Genomic DNA, 25,369 nt, shown 5'->3' on the forward strand with positions numbered 1-25,369 from the left:
CCCCCAAAATCTTGGTACATAGTATATCTATCTGTGGATGGTTTTTATATTGCGGTTACATTTGGGCACATAATATCTGATCAGGGTAACTAAAGTCAATACATCACATATATTTTGTACAGTAATAGGTTATTGAAAATAACCAACCGAGTTACTTTGTTACCATACTTTGTTACCCTATGGTATCTATACAACATTTGCTCTGTAACATACCTTATTTAATAAGGGACTTTTACTCAAGTAAAACTCTACAGCTCAATATATAACAACCTCAGTATAGATATTTTGCATTTTATTAGCTTACTTCATAACAATTGTTTTACTTAAAGGGACAGTCAACACTTACTTTAACATGTTTTTATATTGAAAATAACAAAACGGAGGTCCGCCTACACTATACCCCTCCTGCCTTGCCGCCTTGCTTCTGTCCTAATCAGCGGCGCTAACTACTCTAATACCCGGTAAATATGGATGCCGGACTCCCCCCACCATTACGTAGCTGCCTTCTTCTTCAACTGATAAGCAAATCAGAATCCAGTCCTCGGACTGAAATTGCACGCGCTTGCAATTTCTGTCCGATGCCTGGATTCTGATTTGCTTATCAGTTGAAGAAGAAGGCAGCTACGTAATGGTGGGGGGAGTCCGGCATCCATATTTACTGGGTATTAGAGTAGTTAGCGCCGCTGATTAGGACAGAAGCAAGGCGGCAAGGCAGGAGGGGTATAGTGTAGGCGGACCTCCGTTTTGTTATTTTCAATATAAAAACATGTTAAAGTAAGTGTTGACTGTCCCTTTAATACCAAGTTAGATTTAGACAGTGTATAAGACTTTTCAACACTGATGGACTACTTTAGTAGCATCCTATAGACAGAGCTATAATTTTGAGCTTTGTCTTCTTATCACACTGGTAACGTTAAGACTTATTATTAACAGATGTGGCACAAATCACTATTCCCTTTGGATTGTGTGCTATCTTATTTTAGCACATTCACAACCTCTACCCATGTAGAATAAGAGTAACTTAATTTGATCTTTTATAGGATAGACTGATACCACTTGATGTTTTTAATGGTTTTTGTCCCATTTTAACCTATATTTAATAAAGTTTATCATTTTAACCGCTATTTTCCCCTTGTAGGGAAATTCAATACTTAGTGTGTTTCCAATTGTCATAACACTATATAGATTGTAGACTCTTTGTTATAAACGGTCTTCATATTTTGGCCAATATAGAGATGATGAGTGCTTTTTAGGTTACATACTTTTCTGAAGGTTTTATACCTTCTTTAGCATTGTTCTCTCCTGTGTACAGCACCTACTCCTAATAATAATATATGAGGTTTTCATACTAACAAACAATAGGACATCTCTATACCAGTAGTGCCATTCTCTTTCCCCCCCATTTTTCTTTCCCGTTCCCTTCCAATTGAAAGTGTGACCACACCCGGTCACGTGGTGCACCAGACAGGACTGCCCCTGCTATGAGAAAAAACACGCCAAGCTACAAGCTGCGCAGCATTCAAAGTGAAAGTAAAAACCTGTATGTTCCGTTACCGAAAAACAACAGTCTATTAGCCCAAAAAAAAACCTAAAAAATCTTAGACATAAAGCAGCATAAAATCAAAGTATAACAACATTTGATTAATCCCCATTGATATTAACCCATGATTCTATTAAGATAAAAGGAGCCACACTGTGACCCTGTCTTCAGCTTTTGTAACATAAGTAAAAATTTAAACAATCTTACCAGAATCCATGCTGAGGTTACTACAGCTGGCTTGGTAAAAAGCATGCCAAAATATATATTTATGTACAAAGCAAGGGTAATAGTGATATTCTGTCCCAGGGTGGTATATACATAATATATAGATAAATGTTTTACAATTTAAAGTGCCCACAATATGGCTATATGAGAGGGCCTGTGAAGAATTTCCCATGAGTCGAAACCATCGTATCTGTCATGCATGATATACTAAGGAGTAGTTGAGAGCTAAATTAGCTATCCAACAGAGGTGGTACTGTGGTCTCAGCATTGCCAGGGTTACTCTGAACTGTTCTTTCTTTGTGTGGAATCTGTGTTTGTTCAGGAATGCTGTTGTCTCAAGACACCCCTTCCCCCCTTTCTCTTGTACAATGGTTTGCCTTGCATAGAATGTTTGGAGAATCGTAAATTAAAACAAGGGCGGTGGTCTTGACAAGACAAAGGAAACACTGGGTTATAACTGAATGTTACAGAGAAAGAAGGCAGAAATAGCCTGGGAACAGAAGAAGTAACACCTAAATTAAGCAGGTTCTCACCATATACCTAAATGAATTTGGTAATAAGTGTATGGTATTGTGTTTGTTTCTTATATCCCATTTTATTTTAAAGAACTATATCTTTGCACATATTTTGTTATTTTTAATGTGTTTGTAATTTGGCACTATGTAACCTGTATTGGTATTTTTGTTATTTAACATATAGAAAAACATAATTTATGTAAGAATTTACCTGATAAATTAATTTCTTTCATATTGGCAAGAGTCCATGAGCTAGTGACATATGGGATATACAATCCTACCAGGAGGGGCAAAGTTTCCCAAACCTCAAAATGCCTATAAATACACCCCTCACCACACCCACAATTCAGTTTAACGAATAGCCAAGCAGTGGGGTGATAAAGAAAGGAGTAGAAAGCACCAACAAAGGAAATTTGGAAATAATTGTGCTTTATACAAAAAATCATAACCACCATAAAAAGGGTGGGCCTCATGGACTCTTGCCAATATGAAAGAAATGAATTTATCAGGTAAATTCTTACATAAATTATGTTTTCTTTCATGTAATTGGCAAGAGTCCATGAGCTAGTGACATATGGGATATCAATACCCAAGATGTGGAGTCTTCCACTCAAGAGTAACTAGAGAGGGAGGGAATAAAATAAAAACAGCCATATTCCGCTGAAAAAATAATCCACAACCCAAAAAATAAGTTATTTTCACTTTTGAAAGAAAAAAACTTAAATCAAAAGCAGAAGAATCAAACTGAAACAGCTGCCTGAAGAACTTTTCTACCAAAAACTGCTTCCGAAGAAGCAAATACATCAAAATGGTAGAATTTAGTAAAAGTATGCAAAGAGGACCAAGTTGCTGATTTGCAAATCTGATCAACTGAAGCTTCATTCTTAAAAGCCCACAAAGTGGAGACTGATCTAGTAGAATGAGCTGTAATTCTCTGAGGCGGGGTTTGACCCGACTCCAAATAAGCTTCATGAATCAAAAGTTTCAACCAAGAAGCCAAGGAAATAGCAGAAGCTTTCTGACCTTTCCTAGGACCAGAAAATAAAACAAATAGACTGGAAGTCTTCCTGAAATTTTTAGTAGCTTCCACATAATATTTCAAAGCTCTTACCACATCCAAAGAATGTAAGGATCTCTCTAAAGAATTCTTAGGATTAGGACACAAGGAAGGGACAACAATTTCTCTACTAATCTTGTTAGAATTCACAACCTTAGGTAAAAATTGAAAAGAAGTCTGCAAAACTGCCTTATCCTGATGAAAAATCAGAAAAGGAGACTCACAAGAAAGAGCAGATAGCTCAGAAACTCTTCTAGCAGAAGAAATAGCCAAAAGGAACAACACTTTCCAGGAAAGTAGTTTAATGTCTAAAGAATGCATAGGCTCAAATGGAGGAGCCTGTAAAGCCTTCAGAACCAAATTAAGACTCCAAGGAGGAGAAATTGATTTAATGACAGGCTTGATACGAACTAAAGCCTGTACAAAACAGTGAATATCAGGAAGTATAGCAATTTTTCTGTGAAATAAAACAGAAAGAGCGGAGATTTGTCCTTTCAAGGAGCTTGCAGACAAACCCTTATCCAAACCATCCTGAAGGAACTGTAAAATTCTAGAAATTCTAAAAGAATGCCAGGAGAATTTATGAGAAGAACACCATGAAATGTAAGTCTTCCAAACTCTATAATAAATCTTTCTAGAGACAGATTTACGAGCTTGTAACATAGTATTAATCACTGAGTCAGAGAAACCTCTATGACTTAGAACTAAGCGTTCAATTTCCATACCTTCAAATTTAATAATTTGAGATCCTGATGGAAAAACGGACATTGAGATAGTAGGTCCGACCGTAACGGAAGTGGCCAAGGCGGGCAACTGGACATCCGAACCAGATCCGCATACCAAAACCTGTGTGGCCATGCTGGAGCCACCAGCAACACAAAAGACTGTTCCATGATGATTTTGGAGATCACTCTTGGAAGGAGAACTAGAGGCGGGAAGATGTAAGCAGGATGATAACACCAAGGAAGTGTCAGTGCATCCACTGCTTCCGTCTGAACATCCCTGGACCTGGACAGGTATCTGGGAAGTTTCTTGTTTAGATGCGAGGCCATGAGATCTATCTCTGGAAGCCCCCACATCTGAACAATCTGAGAAAACACATCTGGATGGAGAGACCACTCCCCTGGATGTAAAGTCTGGCGGCTGAGATAATCCGCCTCCCAATTGTCTACGCCTGGGATATGCACCGCAGAGATTAGACAGGAGCTGGATTCCACCCAGGCAAGTATCCGAGATACTTCTTTCATAGCTTGGGGACTGTGAGTCCCACCCTGATGATTGACATAAGCCACAGTTGTGATATTGTCTGTCTGAAAACAAATGAACGGTTCTCTCTTTAGCAGAGGCCAGAACTGAAGAGCCAAGAGAATTGCACGGTGTTCTAAAATATTTATTGGTAATCTCGCCTCTTGAGATTTTCAAACCCCTTGTGCTGTCAGAGATCCCCAAACAGCTCCCCAACCTGAAAGACTCGCATCTGTTGTGATCACAGTCCAGGTTGGGCGAACAAAAGAAGCCCCATGAACCAAACGATGGTGATCTATCCACCATGTCAGAGAGAGTCGTACATTGGGATTCAAGGATATTAATTGTGATATCTTTGTATAATCCCTGCACCCTTGATTCAGCATACAAAGCTGTAGAGGTCTCATGTGAAAACGAGCAAAGGGGATTGCGTCCGATGCTGCAGTCATGAGACCTAAAACTTCCATGCACATAGCCACTGAAGGGAATGACAGACTGAAGGAGCCGGCATGCTGCGACCAATTTTAAACGTCTCTTGTCTGTTAGAGACAGAGTCATGGACACTGAATCTATCTGGAAGCCTAAAAAGGTGACCCTTGTCTGAGAAATCAAGAAACTTTTTGGTAAATTGATCCTCCAACCAGGTTTCCGAAGAAACAACACTAGTTGATTCGTGTGAGATTCTACAGTATGTAAAGACTGAGCTAGTACCAAAATATCGTCCAAATAAGGAAACACCGCAATACCCTGTTCTCTGATTACAGATAGTAGGGCACCCAGAACCTTTGAAAAGATTCTTGGAGCTGTTGCTAGGCCAAATGGAAGAGCAACAAATTAGTAGTGCTTGTCTAGAAAAGAGAATCTCAGAAATTGAAAGTGTTCTGGATGAATCGGAATATGAAGGTATGCATCCTGCAAGTCTATTGTGGACATATAATGTCCTTGCTGAACAAAAGGCAGAATAGCCCTTATAGTCACCATCTTGAAAGTTGGTACTCTTACATAACGATTCAAAATTTTCAGATCCAGAACTGGTCTGAACAAATTTTCTTTCTTTGGTACAATAAATAGGTTTGAAAAAAAAACCAAACCTTGTTCCTGAGGAGGAACTGGCATGAATACCCCTGAAGACTCCAGGTCTGAAACACACTTCAGAAAAGCCTGAGCCTTTACTGGATTTACAGGGATGCGTGAGAGAAAAAATCTTCTCACAGGAGGTCTTACTTTGAATCCTATTCGATACCCTTGAGAGACAATGCTCTGAATCCAATGATTTTGGACAGACGTTATCCAAAATTCCTTGAAAAACCTTAATCTGCCCCCTACCAGCTGAGCTGGAATGAGTTGGAATTCCAAGATTTAAGCCACAAAGCTCTTCTAGCTAATACAGCTAAAGATATGGATCTAACATCAATTTTGATAATATCAAAAATGGCATCACAAATAAAATGATTAGCATGTTGCAGTAAGCGAACAATGCTAGATATGTCAAAATCCAATTCATGTTGCGCTAAATTTTCCAACCAGAAAGTTGATGCAGCCGCAACATCACCCAAAGAAATAGCAGGTCTGAGAAGATGACCTGAATATAAATAGGCCTTCCTTAGATAAGATTCAAGCTTCCTATCTAAAGGAAGTGATATCTTCCATAGGAATAGTGGTACGTTTAGCAAGAGTAGAAATAGCCCCATCAACTTTGGGGATCTTTTCCCAAAACTCTATAGATTTTGCTGGTAAAGGATACAATCTCTTAAACCTTGCAGAAGGAATAAAGGAAGTACCTGGCTTATTCCATTCCCTAGAAATCATATCAGAAATAGCCTCAGGAATGGGAAAAACACCTGGGGAAACCACAGGAGGTTTAAAAACAGAATTTATGTTTACCTGATAAATTACTTTCTCCAACGGTGTGTCCGGTCCACGGCGTCATCCTTACTTGTGGGATATTCTCTTCCCCAACAGGAAATGGCAAAGAGCCCAGCAAAGCTTGTCACATGATCCCTCCTAGGCTCCGCCTTCCCCAGTCATTCGACCGACGTAAAGGAGGAATATTTGCATAGGAGAAATCATATGATACCGTGGTGACTGTAGTTAAAGAAAATAAATCATCAGACCTGATTAAAAAACCAGGGCGGGCCGTGGACCGGACACACCGTTGGAGAAAGTAATTTATCAGGTAAACATAAATTCTGTTTTCTCCAACATAGGTGTGTCCGGTCCACGGCGTCATCCTTACTTGTGGGAACCAATACCAAAGCTTTAGGACACGGATGATGGGAGGGAGCAAATCAGGTCACCTAGATGGAAGGCACCACGGTTTGCAAAACCTTTCTCCCAAAAATAGCCTCAGAAGAAGCAAAAGTAGCAAATTTGTAAAATTTGGTAAAAGTGTGCAGTGAAGACCAAGTCGCTGCCTTACATATCTGATCAACAGAAGCCTCGTTCTTAAAGGCCCATGTGGAAGCCACGGCCCTAGTGGAATGAGCTGTGATTCTTTCAGGAGGCTGCCGTCCGGCAGTCTCATAAGCCAATCTGATGATGCTTTTAAGCCCAAAAGATAGAGAGGTAGAAGTTGCTTTTTGACCTCTCCTTTTACCAGAATAAACAACAAACAAGGAAGATGTTTGTCTGAAATCCTTTGTAGCATCTAAATAGAATTTTAGAGCACGGACAACGTCCAAATTGTGTAACAAACGTTCCTTCTATGAAACTGGATTCGGACACAAAGAAGGTACAACTATCTCCTGGTTAATATTTTTTTTGGAAACAACCTTCGGAAGAAAACCAGGCTCAGTACGTAAAAACCACCTTATCTGCATGGACCAGATAGGGCGGAGAACACTGCAGAGCAGATAACTCAGAAACTCTTCTAGCGGAAGAAATTGCAACCTAAAACAAAACTTTCCAAGATAATAACTTAATATCTACGGAATGTAAGGGTTCAAACGGAACTCCTTGAAGAACTGAAAGAACTAGATTAAGACTCCAGGGAAGAGTCAAAGGTCTGTAAACAGGCTTGATTCTAACCAGAGCCTGAACAAACGCTTAAACGTCTGGCACAGCTGCCAGCCTTTTGTGAAGTAAAACAGATAAAGCAGAGATCTGTCCCTTCAGAGAACTCGCAGAAAATCCTTTCTCCAAACCTTCTTGTAGAAAGGAAAGAATCTTAGGAATTTTTATCTTGTTCCATGGGAATCCTTTAGATTCACACCAACAGATATATTTTTTCCATATATTATGGTAAATTTTTCTAGTTACAGGCTTTCTAGCCTGAATAAGAGTATCTATTACAGAATCTGAAAACCCACGCTTTGATAAAATCAAGCGTTCAAACTCCAAGCAGTCAGTTGGAGGAAAACCAGGTTCGGATGTTCGAATGGACCCTGAATAAGAAGGTCCTGTCTCAAAGGTAGCTTCCATGGTGGAGCCGATGACACATTCACCAGGTCTGCATACCAAGTCCTGCGTGGCCACACAGGAACTATAAAGGTCACCGAAGCCCTCTCCAGATTGATCCTGGCTACCAGCCTGGGAATGAGAGGAAACGGTGGGAATACATAAGCTAGGTTGAAGATCCAAGGTGCTACTATTGTATCCAATAGAGTCGCCTTGGGATCCCTGGATTTGGACCCGTAACAAGGGACCATGAAGTTCTGACGAGAGGCCATCAGAACCATGTCTGGAATGCCCCATAATTGAGTTATTTGGGCAAAGATTTCCAGATGGAGTTCCCACTCCCCCGGATGCTCCTCCATCGCCAGGGAACTCCTTGTTACCCCCTGATGGTTGATATATGTAACAGTCGTCATGATGTCTGATTGAAACCTTATGAATTTGGCCTTTGCTAGTCGAGGCCAAGCCTTGAGAGCATTGAATATCGCTCTCAGTTCCATTATGTTTATCGGGAGAAGAGAGTCTTCCCGAAACCATAGACCCTGAGTTTTCAGGGGTTCCCAGACCGCGCCCCAGCCCACCAGACTGGCGTCGGTCGTGACAATGACCTATTCTGGTCTGCGGAAGCTCATTCCCTGTGACAGGTTGTCCAGGGTCAGCCACCAACGGAGTGAATCTCTGGTTATTTGATCTACTTGTATCGTCGGAGACAAGTCTGTATAATCCCCATTCCACTGTCTGAGCATGCACAGGTGCAATGGTCTTAGATGAATTCGTGCAAAAGGAACTATGTCCATTGCCGCAACCATCAAACCTATTACTTCCATGGACTGCGCTATGGAAGGAAGAAGAACAGAATGAAGTACCTGACAAGAGCTTAGAAGTTTTGATTTTCTGGCCTCTGTCAGAAAAACCTTCATTTCTAAGGAAACTATTATTGTTCCCAAGAAGGGAACTCTTGTTGACGGGGACAGAGAACTTTTTTCTATGTTCACTTTCCACCTGTGAGATCTGAGAAAGGCTAGGACAATGTCCGTATGAGCCCTTGCTTTTGACAGAGACGACACTTGAATCAGGATGTCGTCCAAGTAAGGTACTACTGCAATGCCCCTTGATCTTAGCACCGCTAGAAGGGACCCTAGTACCCTTGTGAAAATCCTTGGAGCAGTGGCTAATCCGAATGGAAGTGCCACAGGTAATGCTTGTCCAGAAAGGCGAACCTTAGGAACCGAAAATGTTCCTTGTGGATAGGAATACGTAGGTACGCATCCTTTAAGTCCACCGTGGTCATGAATTGACCTTCCTGGATGGTAGGAAGGATCGTTCGAATGGTTTCCATTTTGAATGATGAAACCCTTAGAAACTTGTTTAGAATCTTGAGATCTAAAATAGGTCTGAATGTTCCCTCTTTTTTGGGAATTATGAACAGGTTGGAGTAAAAACCCATCCCTTGTTCTCCTAATGGAACAGGATGAATCACTCCCATGCTTAACAGGTCTTCTACACAGTGTAAGAATGCCTGTTCGAAGATAATTGAGACCCGTGGAACCTTCCCCTTGGGGGTAGTTCCCTGAATTCCAGGAGATAACCTTGAGAAACTATTTCTAGCGCCCAAGGATCCTGAACATCTCTTGCCCCAGCCTGAGCAAAGAGAGAAAGTCTGCCCCCCACCAGATCCTTCCCAGATCGGGGGCCAACACTTCATGCTGTTTTGGTAGCAGTGGCAGGTTACTTGGCCTGCTTACCCTTGTTCCAGCCTTGCATCGGCCTCCAGGCTGGCTTGGTTTGAGAAGTATTACCCTCTTGCTTAGAGGGTGTAGAATTTGAGGCTGGTCCGTTTCTGCGAAAGGGACGAAAATTTGGCTTCTTTTTAGCCTTAAAAGACCTATCCAGAGGAAGGGCGTGGCCCTTTCCCCCAGTGATGTCTGAAATAATCTCTTTCAAGTCAGGGCCAAACAGTGTTTTACCCTTGAAAGGGATGTTAAGCAAAAGCGCTCTGCGCGCCACGATAGCAAACCCTGAATTATTCGCCGCTAATCTAGCTAATTGCAAAGCGGCATCTAAAATAAAAAAGAGTTAGCCAATTTAAGAGCTTGAACTCTGTCCAAAACCTCCTCGTACAAAGATTCTTTATTGAGCGACTTTTCTAGTTCTTCGAACCAGAAACACGCAGCTGTAGTGACAGGAACAATGCATGAAATTGGTTGTAGAAGGTAACCTTGCTGAACAAACATAGGATCTTGAAAGCACAACTATCTTCTATAGGAATAGAAGTGCGTTTGTTTAGAGTAGAAACCGCCCCCTCGACCTTGGGGACTGTATGCTATAAGTCCTTTCTGGGGTCGACTATAGGAACTAATTTCTTAAATATAGGGGGAGGACAAAAGGTATGCCGGGCCTTTCCCACTCCTTATTTACTATGTCCGCCACCCGCTTGGGTATAGGAAAAACATCGGGGGGCACCGGAACCTCTAGGAACTTGTCCATCTTACCTAATTTCTCTGGAATGACCAAATTGTCACAATCATCCAGAGTAGATAATACCTCCTTAAGTAGTGCGTGGAGATGTTGAAATTTAAATTTAAAAGTTACAATATCAGGTTCTGCTTGTTGAGAAATTTTCCCTGAATCTGAAATTTCTCCCTCAGACAAAACCTCCCTCCTGGCCCCTTCAGATAGGTGTGAGGGTATGTCAGAACAGATATTATCAGCGTCCTCTTGCTCTTCAGTGTTTAAAACAGAGCAATCACGCTTTCTCTGATAAGTAGGCATTTTGGAAAAAATGCATGCAATAGAATTATCCATTACAGCCATTAATTGTTGTATGGTAATAAGTATTGGCGCACTAGATGTACTAGGGGCCTCTTGTGTGGGCAAAACTGGTGTAGACACAGAAGGGGATGATGCAGTACCATGCTTACTCCCCTCATTAGAGGAATCATCTTGGGCAATATCATATCTATGGCATTATTATCCCTACTTTGTTTGGACATTATGACACAAATATATCACATATATTTAAATGGGGAGACACATTGGCTTTCATACATATAGAACATCGTTATCTGATGGTTCAGACATGTTAAACAGGCTTAAACTTGTCAACAAAGCACAAAAAACGTTTTACAATAAAACCGTTACTGTCCCTTTAAATTTCAAACTGAACACACTTTATTACTGAATATGTGAAAAAGTATGAAGGAATTGTTCAAATTTCACCAAAATTTCACCACAGTAACTTAAAGCCTTAAAAGTATTGCACACCAAATTTGAAAGCTTTAACCCTTAAAATAACGGAACCGGAGCCGTTTTTACATTTAACCCCTATACAGTCCCAGGTATCTGCTTTGCTGAGACCCAACCAAGCCCAGAGGGGAATACGATACCAAATGATGCCTTCTATAAGCTTTTTCAGTGGTTCTTAGCTCCTCACACATGCATCTGCATGCCATGCTTTCCAAAAACAACTGCGCATTAGAGGCGCGAAAATGAGGCTCTGTCTATGACTAGAAAAGGCCCCCAGTGAAAAAGGTGTCCAATACAGTGCCTGCCGTTTTTATTAAAACAATCCCCAAGATTTAACAACTATTAAAAGTAATAATCTGCCAAATATACTTAGTAAAGTAATCGTTTTAGCCCAGAAAAATGTCTACCAGTTTTTTAAGCCCTAATGAAGCCCTTTATTCTTTTACTTAAACTAAGAAAATGGCTTACCGGTTCCCATAGGGAAAATGACAGCTTCCAGCATTACCGAGTCTTGTTAGAAATGTGTCATACCTCAAGCAGCAAAAGTCTGCTCACTGTTTCCCCCAACTGAAGTTAATTCCTCTCAACAGTCCTGTGTGGAAACAGCCATCGATTTTAGTAACGGTTGCTAAAATCATTTTCCTCTTACAAACAGAAATCTTCATCTCTTTCCTGTTTCAGAGTAAATAGTACATACCAGCACTATTTTAAAATAACAAACTCTTGATTGAAGAATAAAAACTACATTTAAACACCAAAAAACTCTAAGCCATCTCCGTGGAGATGTTGCCTGTACAACGGCAAAGAGAATGACTGGGGAAGGCGGAGCCTAGGAGGGATCATGTGACCAGCTTTGCTGGGCTCTTTGCCATTTCCTGTTGGGGAAGAGAATATCCCACAAGTAAGGATGACGCCGTGGACCGGACACACCTATGTTGGAGAAAACAGCATTTAAACGTTTATTAGACTGAACGTCAATAGCACTGGTTACCTCAATATCCAAAGTCATTAACACTTCTTTTAATAAAGAACGCATATACTCTATTTTAAATAAATAAGTAGATTTATCAGTGTCAACATCTGAGGAAGGATCTTCTGTTTCAGATAGATCCTCATCAGAAGAGGATGAATTATTATGTTGTTGGTCATTTGAAATTTCATCAGCTAAATGAGAAGTTTTAAAAGACCTTTTACGTTTATTAGAAGGTGGAAATGCAGACAAAGCCTTCATAATAGAATCAGAAACAAATTCTTTAAAATTTACAGGTATATCATGCACATTAGAATTTGAAGGAACTGCAACTGGCAATGTACTATTACTGATGGACACACTATCTGCATGTAAAAGTTTATCATGACAACTATTACAAATGACATTCGGTGGAATAATTTCTACAATTTTACAACAAATGCACTTAGCTTTGGTAGAGCAATGTTCCAGCAGAAACTTCAGAGGCAGGATCAGATTGGGACATCTTGCTCAATGTAAGAGAAAAAACAACATATAAAGCAAAATTATCTATTTCCTTAAATGACAGTTTCAGGAGGCAAACACAATGGGGTATTGAAGCAGGAGGCAAACACAATGGGGTATTGAAATAATGAAGAAAATTTGGCGGCAAGTATGACGCACAACGTAACGTAAACTTTTTTGGCGGCAAAAATGTCCGGAAATGACACACTTGCGTCACTAATGACGCCGCCGTGTGAAAGGTCTCGGCGTCACGTATGATGCCGGAAATGACGAAGTTGCGTCAAAAACGTATTTTTCCGCACCAAAAAAGTTTGTGCCAAAAATGACGCAATAAAGTCTAACATTTGACGCACCCGCGGGCCTAACACCCGCATTTGCAAAAAGTAGTCAAATTGAAAAAAGACTAAACCCCAGGTAAGAAATACATTTCTTAAAATGTTTATATTCCCAAATATGAAACTGACAGTCTGCAGAAGGAAATACATGAACCTGACTCATGGCAAATATAAGTACAATACATATATTTAGAACTTTATATAATTTGCATAAAGTGCCAAACCATAGCTGAGAGTGTCTTAAGTAATGAATACATACTTACCAAAAGACACCCATCCACATAAAGCAGATAGCCAAACCAGTACTAAAACAGTTATTAGTAGAGGTAATGGTAAATTGAGAGTATATCGTCGATCTGAAAAGGGAGGTAGGAGATGAATCTCTACGACCGATAACAGAGAACCCATGAAATTAGGGCTGCAACTAACGATTATTTTCATAATCGATTAGTTGGTCGATTATTTTTTTGATTAATCGATTAATCGGTTAAAAAAAAACAGAATTTATGTTTACCTGATAAATTTCTTTCTCCAACGGTGTGTCCGGTCCACGGCGTCATCCTTACTTGTGGGATATTCTCTTCCCCAACAGGAAATGGCAAAGAGCCCAGCAAAGCTGGTCACATGATCCCTCCTAGGCTCCGCCTACCCCAGTCATTCGACCGACGTTAAGGAGGAATATTTGCATAGGAGAAACCATATGGTACCGTGGTGACTGTAGTTAAAGAAAATAAAATATCAGACCTGATTAAAAAAACCAGGGCGGGCCGTGGACCGGACACACCGTTGGAGAAAGAAATTTATCAGGTAAACATAAATTCTGTTTTCTCCAACATAGGTGTGTCCGGTCCACGGCGTCATCCTTACTTGTGGGAACCAATACCAAAGCTTTAGGACACGGATGAAGGGAGGGAGCAAATCAGGTCACCTAAATGGAAGGCACCACGGCTTGCAAAACCTTTCTCCCAAAAATAGCCTCAGAAGAAGCAAAAGTATCAAACTTGTAAAATTTGGTAAAAGTGTGCAGTGAAGACCAAGTCGCTGCCCTACATATCTGATCAACAGAAGCCTCGTTCTTGAAGGCCCATGTGGAAGCCACAGCCCTAGTGGAATGAGCTGTGATTCTTTCGGGAGGCTGCCGTCCGGCAGTCTCGTAAGCCAATCTGATGATGCTTTTAATCCAAAAAGAGAGAGAGGTAGAAGTTACTTTTTGACCTCTCCTTTTACCAGAATAAACAACAAACAAGGAAGATGTTTGTCTAAAATCCTTTGTAGCATCTAAATAGAATTTTAGAGCGCGAACAACATCCAAATTGTGCAACAAACGTTCCTTCTTTGAAACTGGTTTTGGACACAGAGAAGGTACGATAATCTCCTGGTTAATGTTTTTGTTAGAAACAACTTTTGGAAGAAAACCAGGTTTAGTACGTAAAACCACCTTATCTGCATGGAACACCAGATAAGGAGGAGAACACTGCAGAGCAGATAATTCTGAGACTCTTCTAGCAGAAGAAATCGCAACTAAAAACAAAACTTTCCAAGATAATAACTTAATATCAACGGAATGTAAGGGTTCAAACGGAACCCCCTGAAGAACTGAAAGAACTAAATTGAGACTCCAAGGAGGAGTCAAAGGTTTGTAAACAGGCTTGATTCTAACCAGAGCCTGAACAAAGGCTTGAACATCTGGCACAGCTGCCAGCTTTTTGTGAAGTAATACCGACAAGGCAGAAATCTGTCCCTTCAGGGAACTTGCAGATAATCCTTTTTCCAATCCTTCTTGAAGGAAGGATAGAATCCTAGGAATCTTAACCTTGTCCCAAGGGAATCCTTTAGATTCACACCAACAGATATATTTTTTCCAAATTTTGTGGTAAATCTTTCTAGTCACAGGCTTTCTGGCCTGAACAAGAGTATCGATAACAGAATCTGAGAATCCTCGCTTCGATAAAATCAAGCGTTCAATCTCCAAGCAGTCAGTTGGAGTGAAACCAGATTCGGATGTTCGAACGGACCCTGAACAAGAAGGTCTCGTCTCAAAGGTAGCTTCCAAGGTGGAGCCGATGACATATTCACCAGATCTGCATACCAAGTCCTGCGTGGCCACGCAGGAGCTATCAAGATCACCGACGCCCTCTCCTGCTTGATCCTGGCTATCAGCCTGGGGATGAGAGGAAATGGCGGGAACACATAAGCTAGTTTGAAGGTCCAAGGTGCTACTAGAGCATCCACTAGAGCCGCCTTGGGATCCCTGGATCTGGCCCCGTAGCAAGGAACTTTGAAGTTCTGACGAGAGGCCATCAGATCCATGTCTGGAATGCCCCACAGGTGAGTGACTTGGGCAAAGATTTCCGGATGGAGTTCCCACTCCCCCGGATGCAATGTCTGCCGACTCAGAAAATCCGCTTCCCAATTTTCCACTCCTGGGATGTGGATAGCAGACAGGTGGCAGGAGTGAGACTCCGCCCAAAGAATTATTTTGGTTACTTCTTCCATCGCTAGGGAACTCCTTGTTCCCCCCTGATGGTTGATGTACGCAACAGTCGTCATGTTGTCTGATTGAAACCGTATGAACCTGGTCCTCGCAAGCTGGGGCCAGGCCTGGAGAGCATTGAATATCGCTCTCAGTTCCAGAATATTTATCGGTAGAAGAGATTCTTCCCGAGACCAAAGACCCTGAGCTTTCAGGGATCCCCAGACCACGCCCCAGCCTATCAGACTGGCGTCGGTCGTGACAATGACCCACTCTGGTCTGTGGAACATCATCCCTTGAGACAGATTGTCCAGGGACAGCCACCAACGGAGTGAGTCTCTGGTCTTCTGATTTACTTGTATCTTCGGAGACAAGTCTGTATAGTCCCCATTCCACTGACTGAGCATGCACAGTTGTAATGGTCTTAGATGAATGCGCGCAAAAGGAACTATGTCCATCGCCGCCACCATCAACCCGATCACTTCCATGCACTGAGCTATGGAAGGAAGAGGAACGGAATGAAGTATCCGACAAGAGTCCAGAAGCTTTGTTTTTCTGGCCTCTGTTAGAAAGATCCTCATTTCTAAGGAGTCTATAATTGTTCCCAAGAAGGGAACCCTTGTTGACGGGGATAGAGAACTCTTTTCCACGTTCACTTTCCAGCCGTGAGATCTGAGAAAGGCCAGGACAATGTCCGTGTGAGCCTTTGCTTGAGGAAGGGACGACGCTTGAATCAGAATGTCGTCCAGGTAAGGTACTACTGCAATGCCCCTTGGTCTTAGCACCGCTAGAAGGGACCCTAGTACCTTTGTGAAAATCCTTGGAGCAGTGGCTAATCCGAAAGGAAGCGCCACGAACTGGTAATGTTTGTCCAGGAATGCAAACCTTAGGAACCGATGATGTTCCTTGTGGATAGGAATATGTAGATACGCATCCTTTAAATCCACCGTGGTCATGAATTGACCTTCCTGGATGGAAGGAAGGATAGTTCGAATGGTTTCCATCTTGAACGATGGGACCTTGAGAAATTTGTTTAAGATCTTGAGATCTAGGATTGGTCTGAACGTTCCCTCTTTTTTGGGAACTATGAACAGATTGGAGTAGAACCCCATCCCCTGTTCTCTTAATGGAACAGGATGAATCACTCCCATTTTTAACAGGTCTTCTACACAATGTAAGAACGCCTGTCTTTTTATGTGGTCTGAAGACAACTGCGACCTGTGGAACCTCCCCCTTGGGGGAAGTCCCTTGAATTCCAGAAGATAACCCTGGGAGACTATTTCTAGCGCCCAAGGATCCAGAACATCTCTTGCCCAAGCCTGAGCGAAGAGAGAGAGTCTGCCCCCCACCAGATCCGGTCCCGGATCGGGGGCCAATATTTCATGCTGTCTTGGTAGCAGTGGCAGGTTTCTTGGCCTGCTTTCCCTTGTTCCAGCCTTGCATTGGTCTCCAAGCTGGCTTGGCCTGAGAAGTATTACCCTCTTGCTTAGAGGACGTAGCACCTTGGGCTGGTCCGTTTTTACGAAAGGGACGAAAATTAGGTCTATTTTTTGCCTTGAAAGGCCGATCCTGAGGAAGGGCGTGGCCCTTACCCCCAGTGATATCAGAGATAATCTCTTTCAAGTCAGGACCAAACAACGTTTTCCCCTTGAAAGGAATGTTTAGTAGCTTGTTCTTGGAAGACGCATCAGCCGACCAAGATTTCAACCAAAGCGCTCTGCGCGCCACAATAGCAAACCCAGAGTTCTTAGCCGCTAACTTAGCCAATTGCAAAGAGGCGTCTAGAGTCCAATTTGAGAGCATTGATTCTGTCCATAATCTCCTCATAAGGAGGAGAGTCACTATCGAGCACCTTAAGCAGTTCATCAAACCAGAAATATGCGGCAGTAGTGACAGGGACAATGCATGAAATGGGTTGTAGAAGGTAACCCTGCTGAACAAACATCTTTTTAAGCAAACCTTCTAATTTTTTATCCATAGGATCTTTGAAAGCACAACTATCCTCTATGGGAATAGTGGTGCGTTTGTTTAAAGTAGAAACCGCTCCCTCGACCTTGGGGACTGACTGCCATAAGTCCTTTCTGGGGTCGACCATAGGAAACAATTTTTTAAATATGGGGGGAGGGACGAAAGGAATACCGGGCCTTTCCCATTCTTTATTAACAATGTCCGCCACCCGCTTGGGTATAGGAAAAGCTTCTGGGAGCCCCGGCACCTCTAGGAACTTGTCCATTTTACATAGTTTCTCTGGGATGACTAAATTTTCACAATCATCCAGAGTGGATAATACCTCCTTAAGCAAAATGCGGAGATGTTCCAATTTAAATTTAAATGTAATCACATCAGATTCAGCCTGCTGAGAAATGTTCCCTAAATCAGTAATTTCTCCCTCAGACAAAACCTCCCTGGCCCCCTCAGATTGGGTTAGGGGCCCTTCAGAGATATTAATATCAGCGTCGTCATGCTCTTCAGTAACTAAAACAGAGCAGCCACGCTTACGCTGACAAGGGTTCATTTTGGCTAAAATGTTTTTGACAGAATTATCCATTACAGCCGTTAATTGTTGCATAGTAAGGAGTATTGGCGCGCTAGATGTACTAGGGGCCTCCTGAGTGGGCAAGACTCGTGTAGACGAAGGAGGGAATGATGCAGTACCATGCTTACTCCCCTCACTTGAGGAATCATCTTGGGCATCATTGTCATTATCACATAAATCACATTTATTTAAATGAATAGGAATTCTGGCTTCCCCACATTCAGAACACAGTCTATCTGGTAGTTCAGACATGTTAAACAGGCATAAACTTGAACAGAAAGTACAAAAAACGTTTTAAAATAAAACCGTTACTGTCACTTTAAATTTTAAACTGAACACACTTTATTACTGCAATTGCGAAAAAACATGAAGGAATTGTTCAAAATTCACCAAATTTTCACCACAGCGTCTTAAAGCTTTGAAAATATTGCACACCAATTTTGGAAGCTTTAACCCTTAAAATAACGGAACCGGAGCCGTTTTAAGCTTTAAACCCCTTTACAGTCCCTGGTATCTGCTTTGCTGAGACCCAACCAAACCCAAAGGGGAATACGATACCAAATGACGCCTTCAGAAGTCTTTTATAAGTATCAGAGCTCCTCTCACATGCGACTGCATGCCATGCCTCTCAAAAACAAGTGCGCAACACCGGCGCGAAAATGAGACTCTGCCTATGCTTTGGGAAAGCCCCTAAAGAATAAGGTGTCTAAAACAGTGCCTGCCGATATTATTATATCAAAATACCCATATAAAATGATTCCTCAAGGCTAAATATGTGTTAATAATCAATCGATTTAGCCCATAAAAAGTCTACAGTTTAAATAAGCCCTTGTGAAGCCCTTATTTACAATCGTAATAAACATGGCTTACCGGATCCCATAGGGAAAATGACAGCTTCCAGCATTACATCGTCTTGTTAGAATGTGTCATACCTCAAGCAGTAAGAGACTGCACACTGTTCCCCCAACTGAAGTTAATTGCTCTCAACAGTCCTGTGTGGAACAGCCATGGATTTTAGTTACGGTTGCTAAAATCATTTTCCTCATACAAACAGAATTCTTCATCTCTTTTCTGTTTCTGAGTAAATAGTACGTACCAGCACTATTTGAAAATAACAAACTCTTGATTGAATAATGAAAAACTACAGTTAAACACTAAAAAACTCTAAGCCATCTCCGTGGAGATGTTGCCTGTACAACGGCAAAGAGAATGACTGGGGTAGGCGGAGCCTAGGAGGGATCATGTGACCAGCTTTGCTGGGCTCTTTGCCATTTCCTGTTGGGGAAGAGAATATCCCACAAGTAAGGATGACGCCGTGGACCGGACACACCTATGTTGGAGAAACACACAATAATATACCATGTGGGACAGAGAATGGAATGGACATGATTCTGTGTATGTGTCTCTGTCTGGTATGCACAATAACACAACATCACTTCACCAAACTTCTAGACAGGTAGGTATTGGCACTACACAAGTTGAAAGTCACAAACACAGATTCACACACACTCACAGTCACATTAACACTTCACAGAAAACCTCATACAGTCCCAAATACCCACAATCACAAACAAATTCATACACTCACAGATTCAAAGATAAATCACACACATAGCAAAAAATAGATTATAATAAATATATTATATACATACTGAATATACAAACATACATTATATATATTAGTGTGTGTGTATATATAAAATTTATAAAAAATAATATCAAACCCCTGGGGTCCAGTGGGGTGTTTTTGTTTTTTAATAAAGAAAAAGAAATCCCTTTAATTTTAATTTATTAGCCCTTTGCAGTGCCAGTAGTTTACCTTTTATTTAATATAAGGCAGAACCTGCAATATATTTAAATAAAAAGTATTCCCTTCCTGGTAGTCTGCACCTCTGTCTGGTACACTACAGTCCATATTAATAGCTCCTTCTGGCTGGCTCTCAGTAATGTGAATCAGTGCATGCTGAAACCAGGAGGAGTGATTAGTATGGTCTGTAGTGTACCAGACATAGGTGCAGAGTCAGACCAAATGCTCCCATACTAGACTACCAGGGAGGTAATACTTTTTTTTTATTAATATATCTGAAAGCCAATATATATTTTTAAACAAAAAGTAAACTTCCAGCACGCCCTAAGACGGCTTCCTAAGCGCTGAAATCTGGATAAATCAACGGTGACTGTCCCTGATGCCCTCGCCCACTCAGTCCTTCCCAACACATGGCTGCACGGCCTGTTTGATCTCCCTTAGCAGGCGTCATGTTATTTTAAAAAGATGCAAGACACTTTCTTAGCACGCAAGTTTGCAACCTTTTTCTTACATTTAGGCCTAAGCTTTTATCACAGCAAGTGCCTTTCCCTCTCACACAGAGTGCTCCCAAGTCTCATTGCCATCTCTAAATCTGCTACCAGCTATAAGCTTCCTGAGCCCTGTATCAGTAAGTTTCCAGCGGGCTGTGCGACCTAAAACGGCTTCCTAAGCGTGCTGGATCCCGGATACAGCCGCACTCTTACAGGACAGGTGTAAGAAGAATGGAGGGCACAACCGATCTGACACGCTGCAGCAGATAAAGTGTTAGTGGATACAAGCTATGTGCATAAGTTAGTTAACCTGGTATTGAGGCCGGGGGGGAAAGACTGACTACATACCTTACAGCAAGCACAACTGTCCCACGTCTTCCCGCACGGCTTCCTCTTTCTCACTCTGCAGTGAACACGTGTTCTGCAAGCAGCCCAACTAATCGACTGACCAACTAATCGATAATGAAAATCGTTGACAACGATTTTCATTATCGATTATTATCGATTAAGTCGATTAGTTGTTTCAGCCCTACATGAAATAGACCCCCGTTAGAGAAATCATCGTATTCAATAGGTGATACTCCCTTCACGTCTCTCTGACATTCGCTGTACTCAGAGGAATCGGGCTTCAACAATGCTGAGAACCGCATATCAACGTAGAAATCTTAGCACAAACTTACTTCACCACCTCCATAGGAGGCAAAGTTTGTAAAACTGAATTGTGGGTGTGGTGAGGGGTGTATTTATAGGCATTTTGAGGTTTGGGAAACTTTGCCCCTCTTGGTAGGATTGTATATCCCATATGTCACTAGCTCATGGACTCTTGCCAATTACATGAAAGCAATCTAATTCTGTCTATGGGCTCTAATATCTGAATACACACTCTGAAGAGACGAGGTTAAAGGCAAGTTACCTAATTGTTAATTGTGTGAGCTATTGGGTTTCCAAGACACCCTCATTTAAAATTCTTGGTGGTGGCAGGAATTTGTTAAACTGGGTTGCTGTAGGCAGGATTTGTGGGTTAATTTGGTGTCCCTTTAGGTCCTTTGTAGAGTTAAAGGTAAGGGAACCAGAGGCTTAGTGCTATTAACCCCTTTATGTCCACACCCTCCCTATTGTGACGGTTAGGTGGAAAGGCTTAATCATCACAGTATCATAAACCATACCCCAAATACATCCCTCTGACAAGAACTGAGGGGAACCTGGCTTCAACATAGACTGAAAGCCCCATTTTACTGAAGAAATCATGCACATCTTCATGCTTCAACGGAGGCAAAATAAAAACTAAGGTGTGTGAGGTGGTAATGGTTTTATAGGGCTCTTGGGGTGTGGGAAACTTTGCCTACTCCTAGTGGCAGGAATATATATCCCATATGTAACGGATAGTGGATTCTCGCAACCTATATGAAATAAACAGCCATTTCAAGCTAAAAGTAATTTACATTATTAACACTGTATTTCTGATCAATTTGATGTTATTTTAATGGACAAAAAGTTTTTGCTTTTCTTTCAAAAACAAGGAAATGTGACTGCAAACTTTTGAACGCCAGTGTAGCACCCTCTGAAAGGAAGTTCAGTATTGTAATCAGAAAGGTAATATTTTTGGTCTTAAATATAGAATACTATTTGCATTTTAGAACACAAAAGAGATGCAGACAAAGAAAATGGACTTACAGACAGTTAAAAAAAAAAAAAAAAAAAAAAAAAAAAAGTAATTTTTTATCATTTTATTTAAAATAACTTTTAAAAAAAGTTTGGATTTCAGAATAAGTTTGGATTTTGGAATTTCTGGATTTGGGGATTTGTACCTGTATTGGCAAACATACATCTATTATTGTGGTTATTGACACACCACTTAATAAAACATGACCCAGTGATCATGGAAAATGCTGTTATTGTAAGAAAATGAAGCTTTATCATTTTTAAATGACAGTCAAACTTACCACTGGAAATGACAGCTCCTGGTGCAGTGCCTCATGGGAGAGGTAATGCATGGGCACTGAAGGGGGTAGTGCAGGCACAGGGTGGGAATGGTGGAAAGGGAAGTTACCCATGTGATGCTGTTCTGAACGAAGATCCATTTCATTGTCTATCCTCTGCAGGGGCTGGATAGTGAGGAGATGATAAACAAAATAGATTAAATTAAACTAATAGAACAGACATGGCTACCTAGCAATAAAACAATGGCTATAGAAAAGCTGTGTAAACTTAGCCAGCAATCCCAGTGGGGGGGGGGTGTTCTCTCTAAGTATTAGGTTTTGATATGCAAACAGAGATAATATAAGGAAGCATGTGTGAATACAGAAAGTGATTAAAAAAAGGAGATCTGATTGCCTTGCAAGCTCAACCCATTTGAATGGGTTGTGTTTTCAAAGAACAAAGACAGCTATTCCATATACAAAAATAAATAAAACATATTTCTCATATTTTATACTCTGTAGCTGGTATAATAAGTCATTAAAAACATAAATAGGGAAAAACTACAGTACACGGTCCCTTTAAAACAGAAGAGCACTTAAAACGTACCATTCTTTGTGGTTGCACTGTAACAAAGGGGGCGAGAGAAGGAAGATGAGGCGGCTGGTGCTGGGACAAGGGTGGATGTGGATGTAAAATGTAATGCTCGCTGGAGATCAAAGGGGGGAACGGCTGGTATGAGACAGGAAGCTGCTGCATGGTGCACCCAGGAATCAACTGTGAACAGAAATTGGGATTAATAAAATAAAAAACTAATGTTGCTAGCCACTTATAGTTCTAAGCATTTTAAATGTACACTATCTAATAGGTCATTGTGAGATTATTCATAAAACTATGGCAATTATTAAAAACAAGCAAATGTATCCATCATTAAATGTGACTTAAGAGGAAATTATATGGATCTTTGTTTGCTTTAACCTCTTATTAATTCCACTTTCTCTCAGTCCATCTGATTCTGGTTACATTTGTCTTTCTTTACGCTCTCCTTTCTTTTTCCTATTCAAAATTCTTAGAATTCTCATGTCTGTTATTCAATGTCTTACTTGTTTACTTTTCATGGTCTCCCTACAATGTTACATAGGTCCATAAAAAAACTTTATTGGCTAAGGAAGATAGCAGAATCTCAGAAGATCAACCAATATTTAAAGGGACATAAAATAGAAAACAAAAATTTATTTCATGATTCAGATAGAGCATGTCATTTTAAACAACTTTCTAATTTATTTCTATAATCAAATTTTCTTAGTTTTCTTGGTAGCTTTGGTTGAAAAGCAGGGTAAGGTCAGGAGCATGCACGTGCCTGGAGCACTATAAGGAAGCAGTTTTGCAGGAATGTTACCCATTTGCAATAGCACTAGATAGCAGCACTATTTTCAGTCCATGTAGTGCTCCAGGCACCTACTTGGGTATCTCTTCAACAAAGAACACCAAGGGAACAAAGCAAATTTAAGAAAAATACATTGGAAATATTGTTGTTTTTTTAAACTGTATGTTCTGTCTGAGTCACAAGAAAAAAAATGTTTGCGTTTCATATCCCTTTAAAATGTAGTGCCAATTCCAGTTAGTGAGAGAGGGAGTACTGGCCATTCTAGATACACTGTAGGGTCTGTAGCAGTAAACCCAATGAGTGAAAATCCTCTGCCAAAGTCTACTTATGACTCACTTATAACATACGCTGTCCAACTTAGGGACCTGGTTTAATTTGGACTCCCATTCTATATCCTTAAAGGGACAACCTACTTGAAAATGTTTATCGTTTAAAAAAAGACAGATAATCCCTTTATAACCAATTCCCCAGGTTATGTATAACCAACACATTTCTAAGCCTCTGCATGTACATGTTTTGATGTTTCTGATCTGCTCGTATCTAGATGTATGAATTTTTGTTTTGAATACAATTTGTAAAAACAGAATTTATGCTTACCTGATAAATTACTTTCTCCAACGGTGTGTCCGGTCCACGGCGTCATCCTTACTTGTGGGAATATCTCCTCCCCAACAGGAAATGGCAAAGAGTCCCAGCAAAGCTGGCCACACAGTCCCTCCCAGGCTCCGCCCACCCCAGTCATTCGACCGACGGACAGGAGGAAAAATATAGGAGAAACCATATGGTACCGTGGTGACTGTAGTTAGAGAAAATAATTCATCAGACCTGATTAAAAAACCAGGGCGGGCCGTGGACCGGACACACCGTTGGAGAAAGTAATTTATCAGGTAAGCATAAATTCTGTTTTCTCCAACATTGGTGTGTCCGGTCCACGGCGTCATCCTTACTTGTGGGAACCAATACCAAAGCTTTAGGACACGGATGAAGCAAATAAGGTTACCTAAACAGAAGGCACCACGGCTTGCAAAACCTTTCTCCCAAAAATAGCCTCCGAAGAAGCAAAAGTATCAAATTTGTAAAATTTGGTAAAAGTGTGCAGTGAAGACCAAGTCGCTGCCTTACATATCTGATCAACAGAAGCCTCGTTCTTGAAGGCCCATGTGGAAGCCACAGCCCCAGTGGAGTGAGCTGTGATTCTTTCAGGAGGCTGCCGTCCGGCAGTCTCATAAGCCAATCGGATGATGCTTTTAAGCCAAAAGGAAAGAGAGGTAGAAGTTGCTTTTTGACCTCTCCTTTTACCAGAATAGACGACAAACAGAGAAGATGTTTGTCTGAACTCTTTTGTAGCTGCTAAGTAGAATTTGAGAGCACGGACTACATCTAAATTGTGTAGCAAACGTTCCTTCTTTGAAACTGGATTCGGACACAAAGAAAGTACAACTATCTCCTGGTTAATATTCTTGTTGGAAACAACCTTTGGAAGAAAACCAGGCTTAGTACGCAAAACAACCTTATCTGAATGGAACACCAGATAGGGCGGAGTACACTGCAGAGCAGATAACTCTGAAACTCTTCTAGCAGAAGAAATAGCAACCAAAAACAAAACTTTCCAAGATAATAACTTAATATCTATGGAATGTAGAGGTTCAAACGGAACCCCTTGAAGAACTGAAAGAACTAGATTTAGACTCCAGGGAGGAGTCAAAGGTCTGTAAACAGGCTTGATTC

At 41.1% G+C, this 25,369-nt stretch overlaps 1 protein-coding gene across 6 annotated transcripts in view; it reads right to left on the reverse strand.

The window, feature by feature from the left end:
• RNF44 (ring finger protein 44) overlaps window positions 1-25,369 on the reverse strand; it is a 928,909-nt gene that overhangs the window by 296,335 nt on the left and 607,205 nt on the right. For all 6 annotated transcript variants that reach the window (XM_053717041.1, XM_053717044.1, XM_053717039.1 and 3 more), the window contains 2 exons: window positions 22,864-23,031; window positions 22,281-22,442 (listed from right to left, as the gene is read on the reverse strand). In XM_053717041.1, coding sequence (XP_053573016.1) covers window positions 22,281-22,442; window positions 22,864-23,031 — 330 coding nt within the window. The remainder of the gene's footprint in view (window positions 1-22,280; window positions 22,443-22,863; window positions 23,032-25,369) is intronic.

This window comes from Bombina bombina, chromosome 6 (genome assembly GCF_027579735.1).
Source record: "Bombina bombina isolate aBomBom1 chromosome 6, aBomBom1.pri, whole genome shotgun sequence".
In the NCBI taxonomy this organism is placed as follows: Eukaryota; Metazoa; Chordata; class Amphibia; order Anura; family Bombinatoridae; genus Bombina; species Bombina bombina.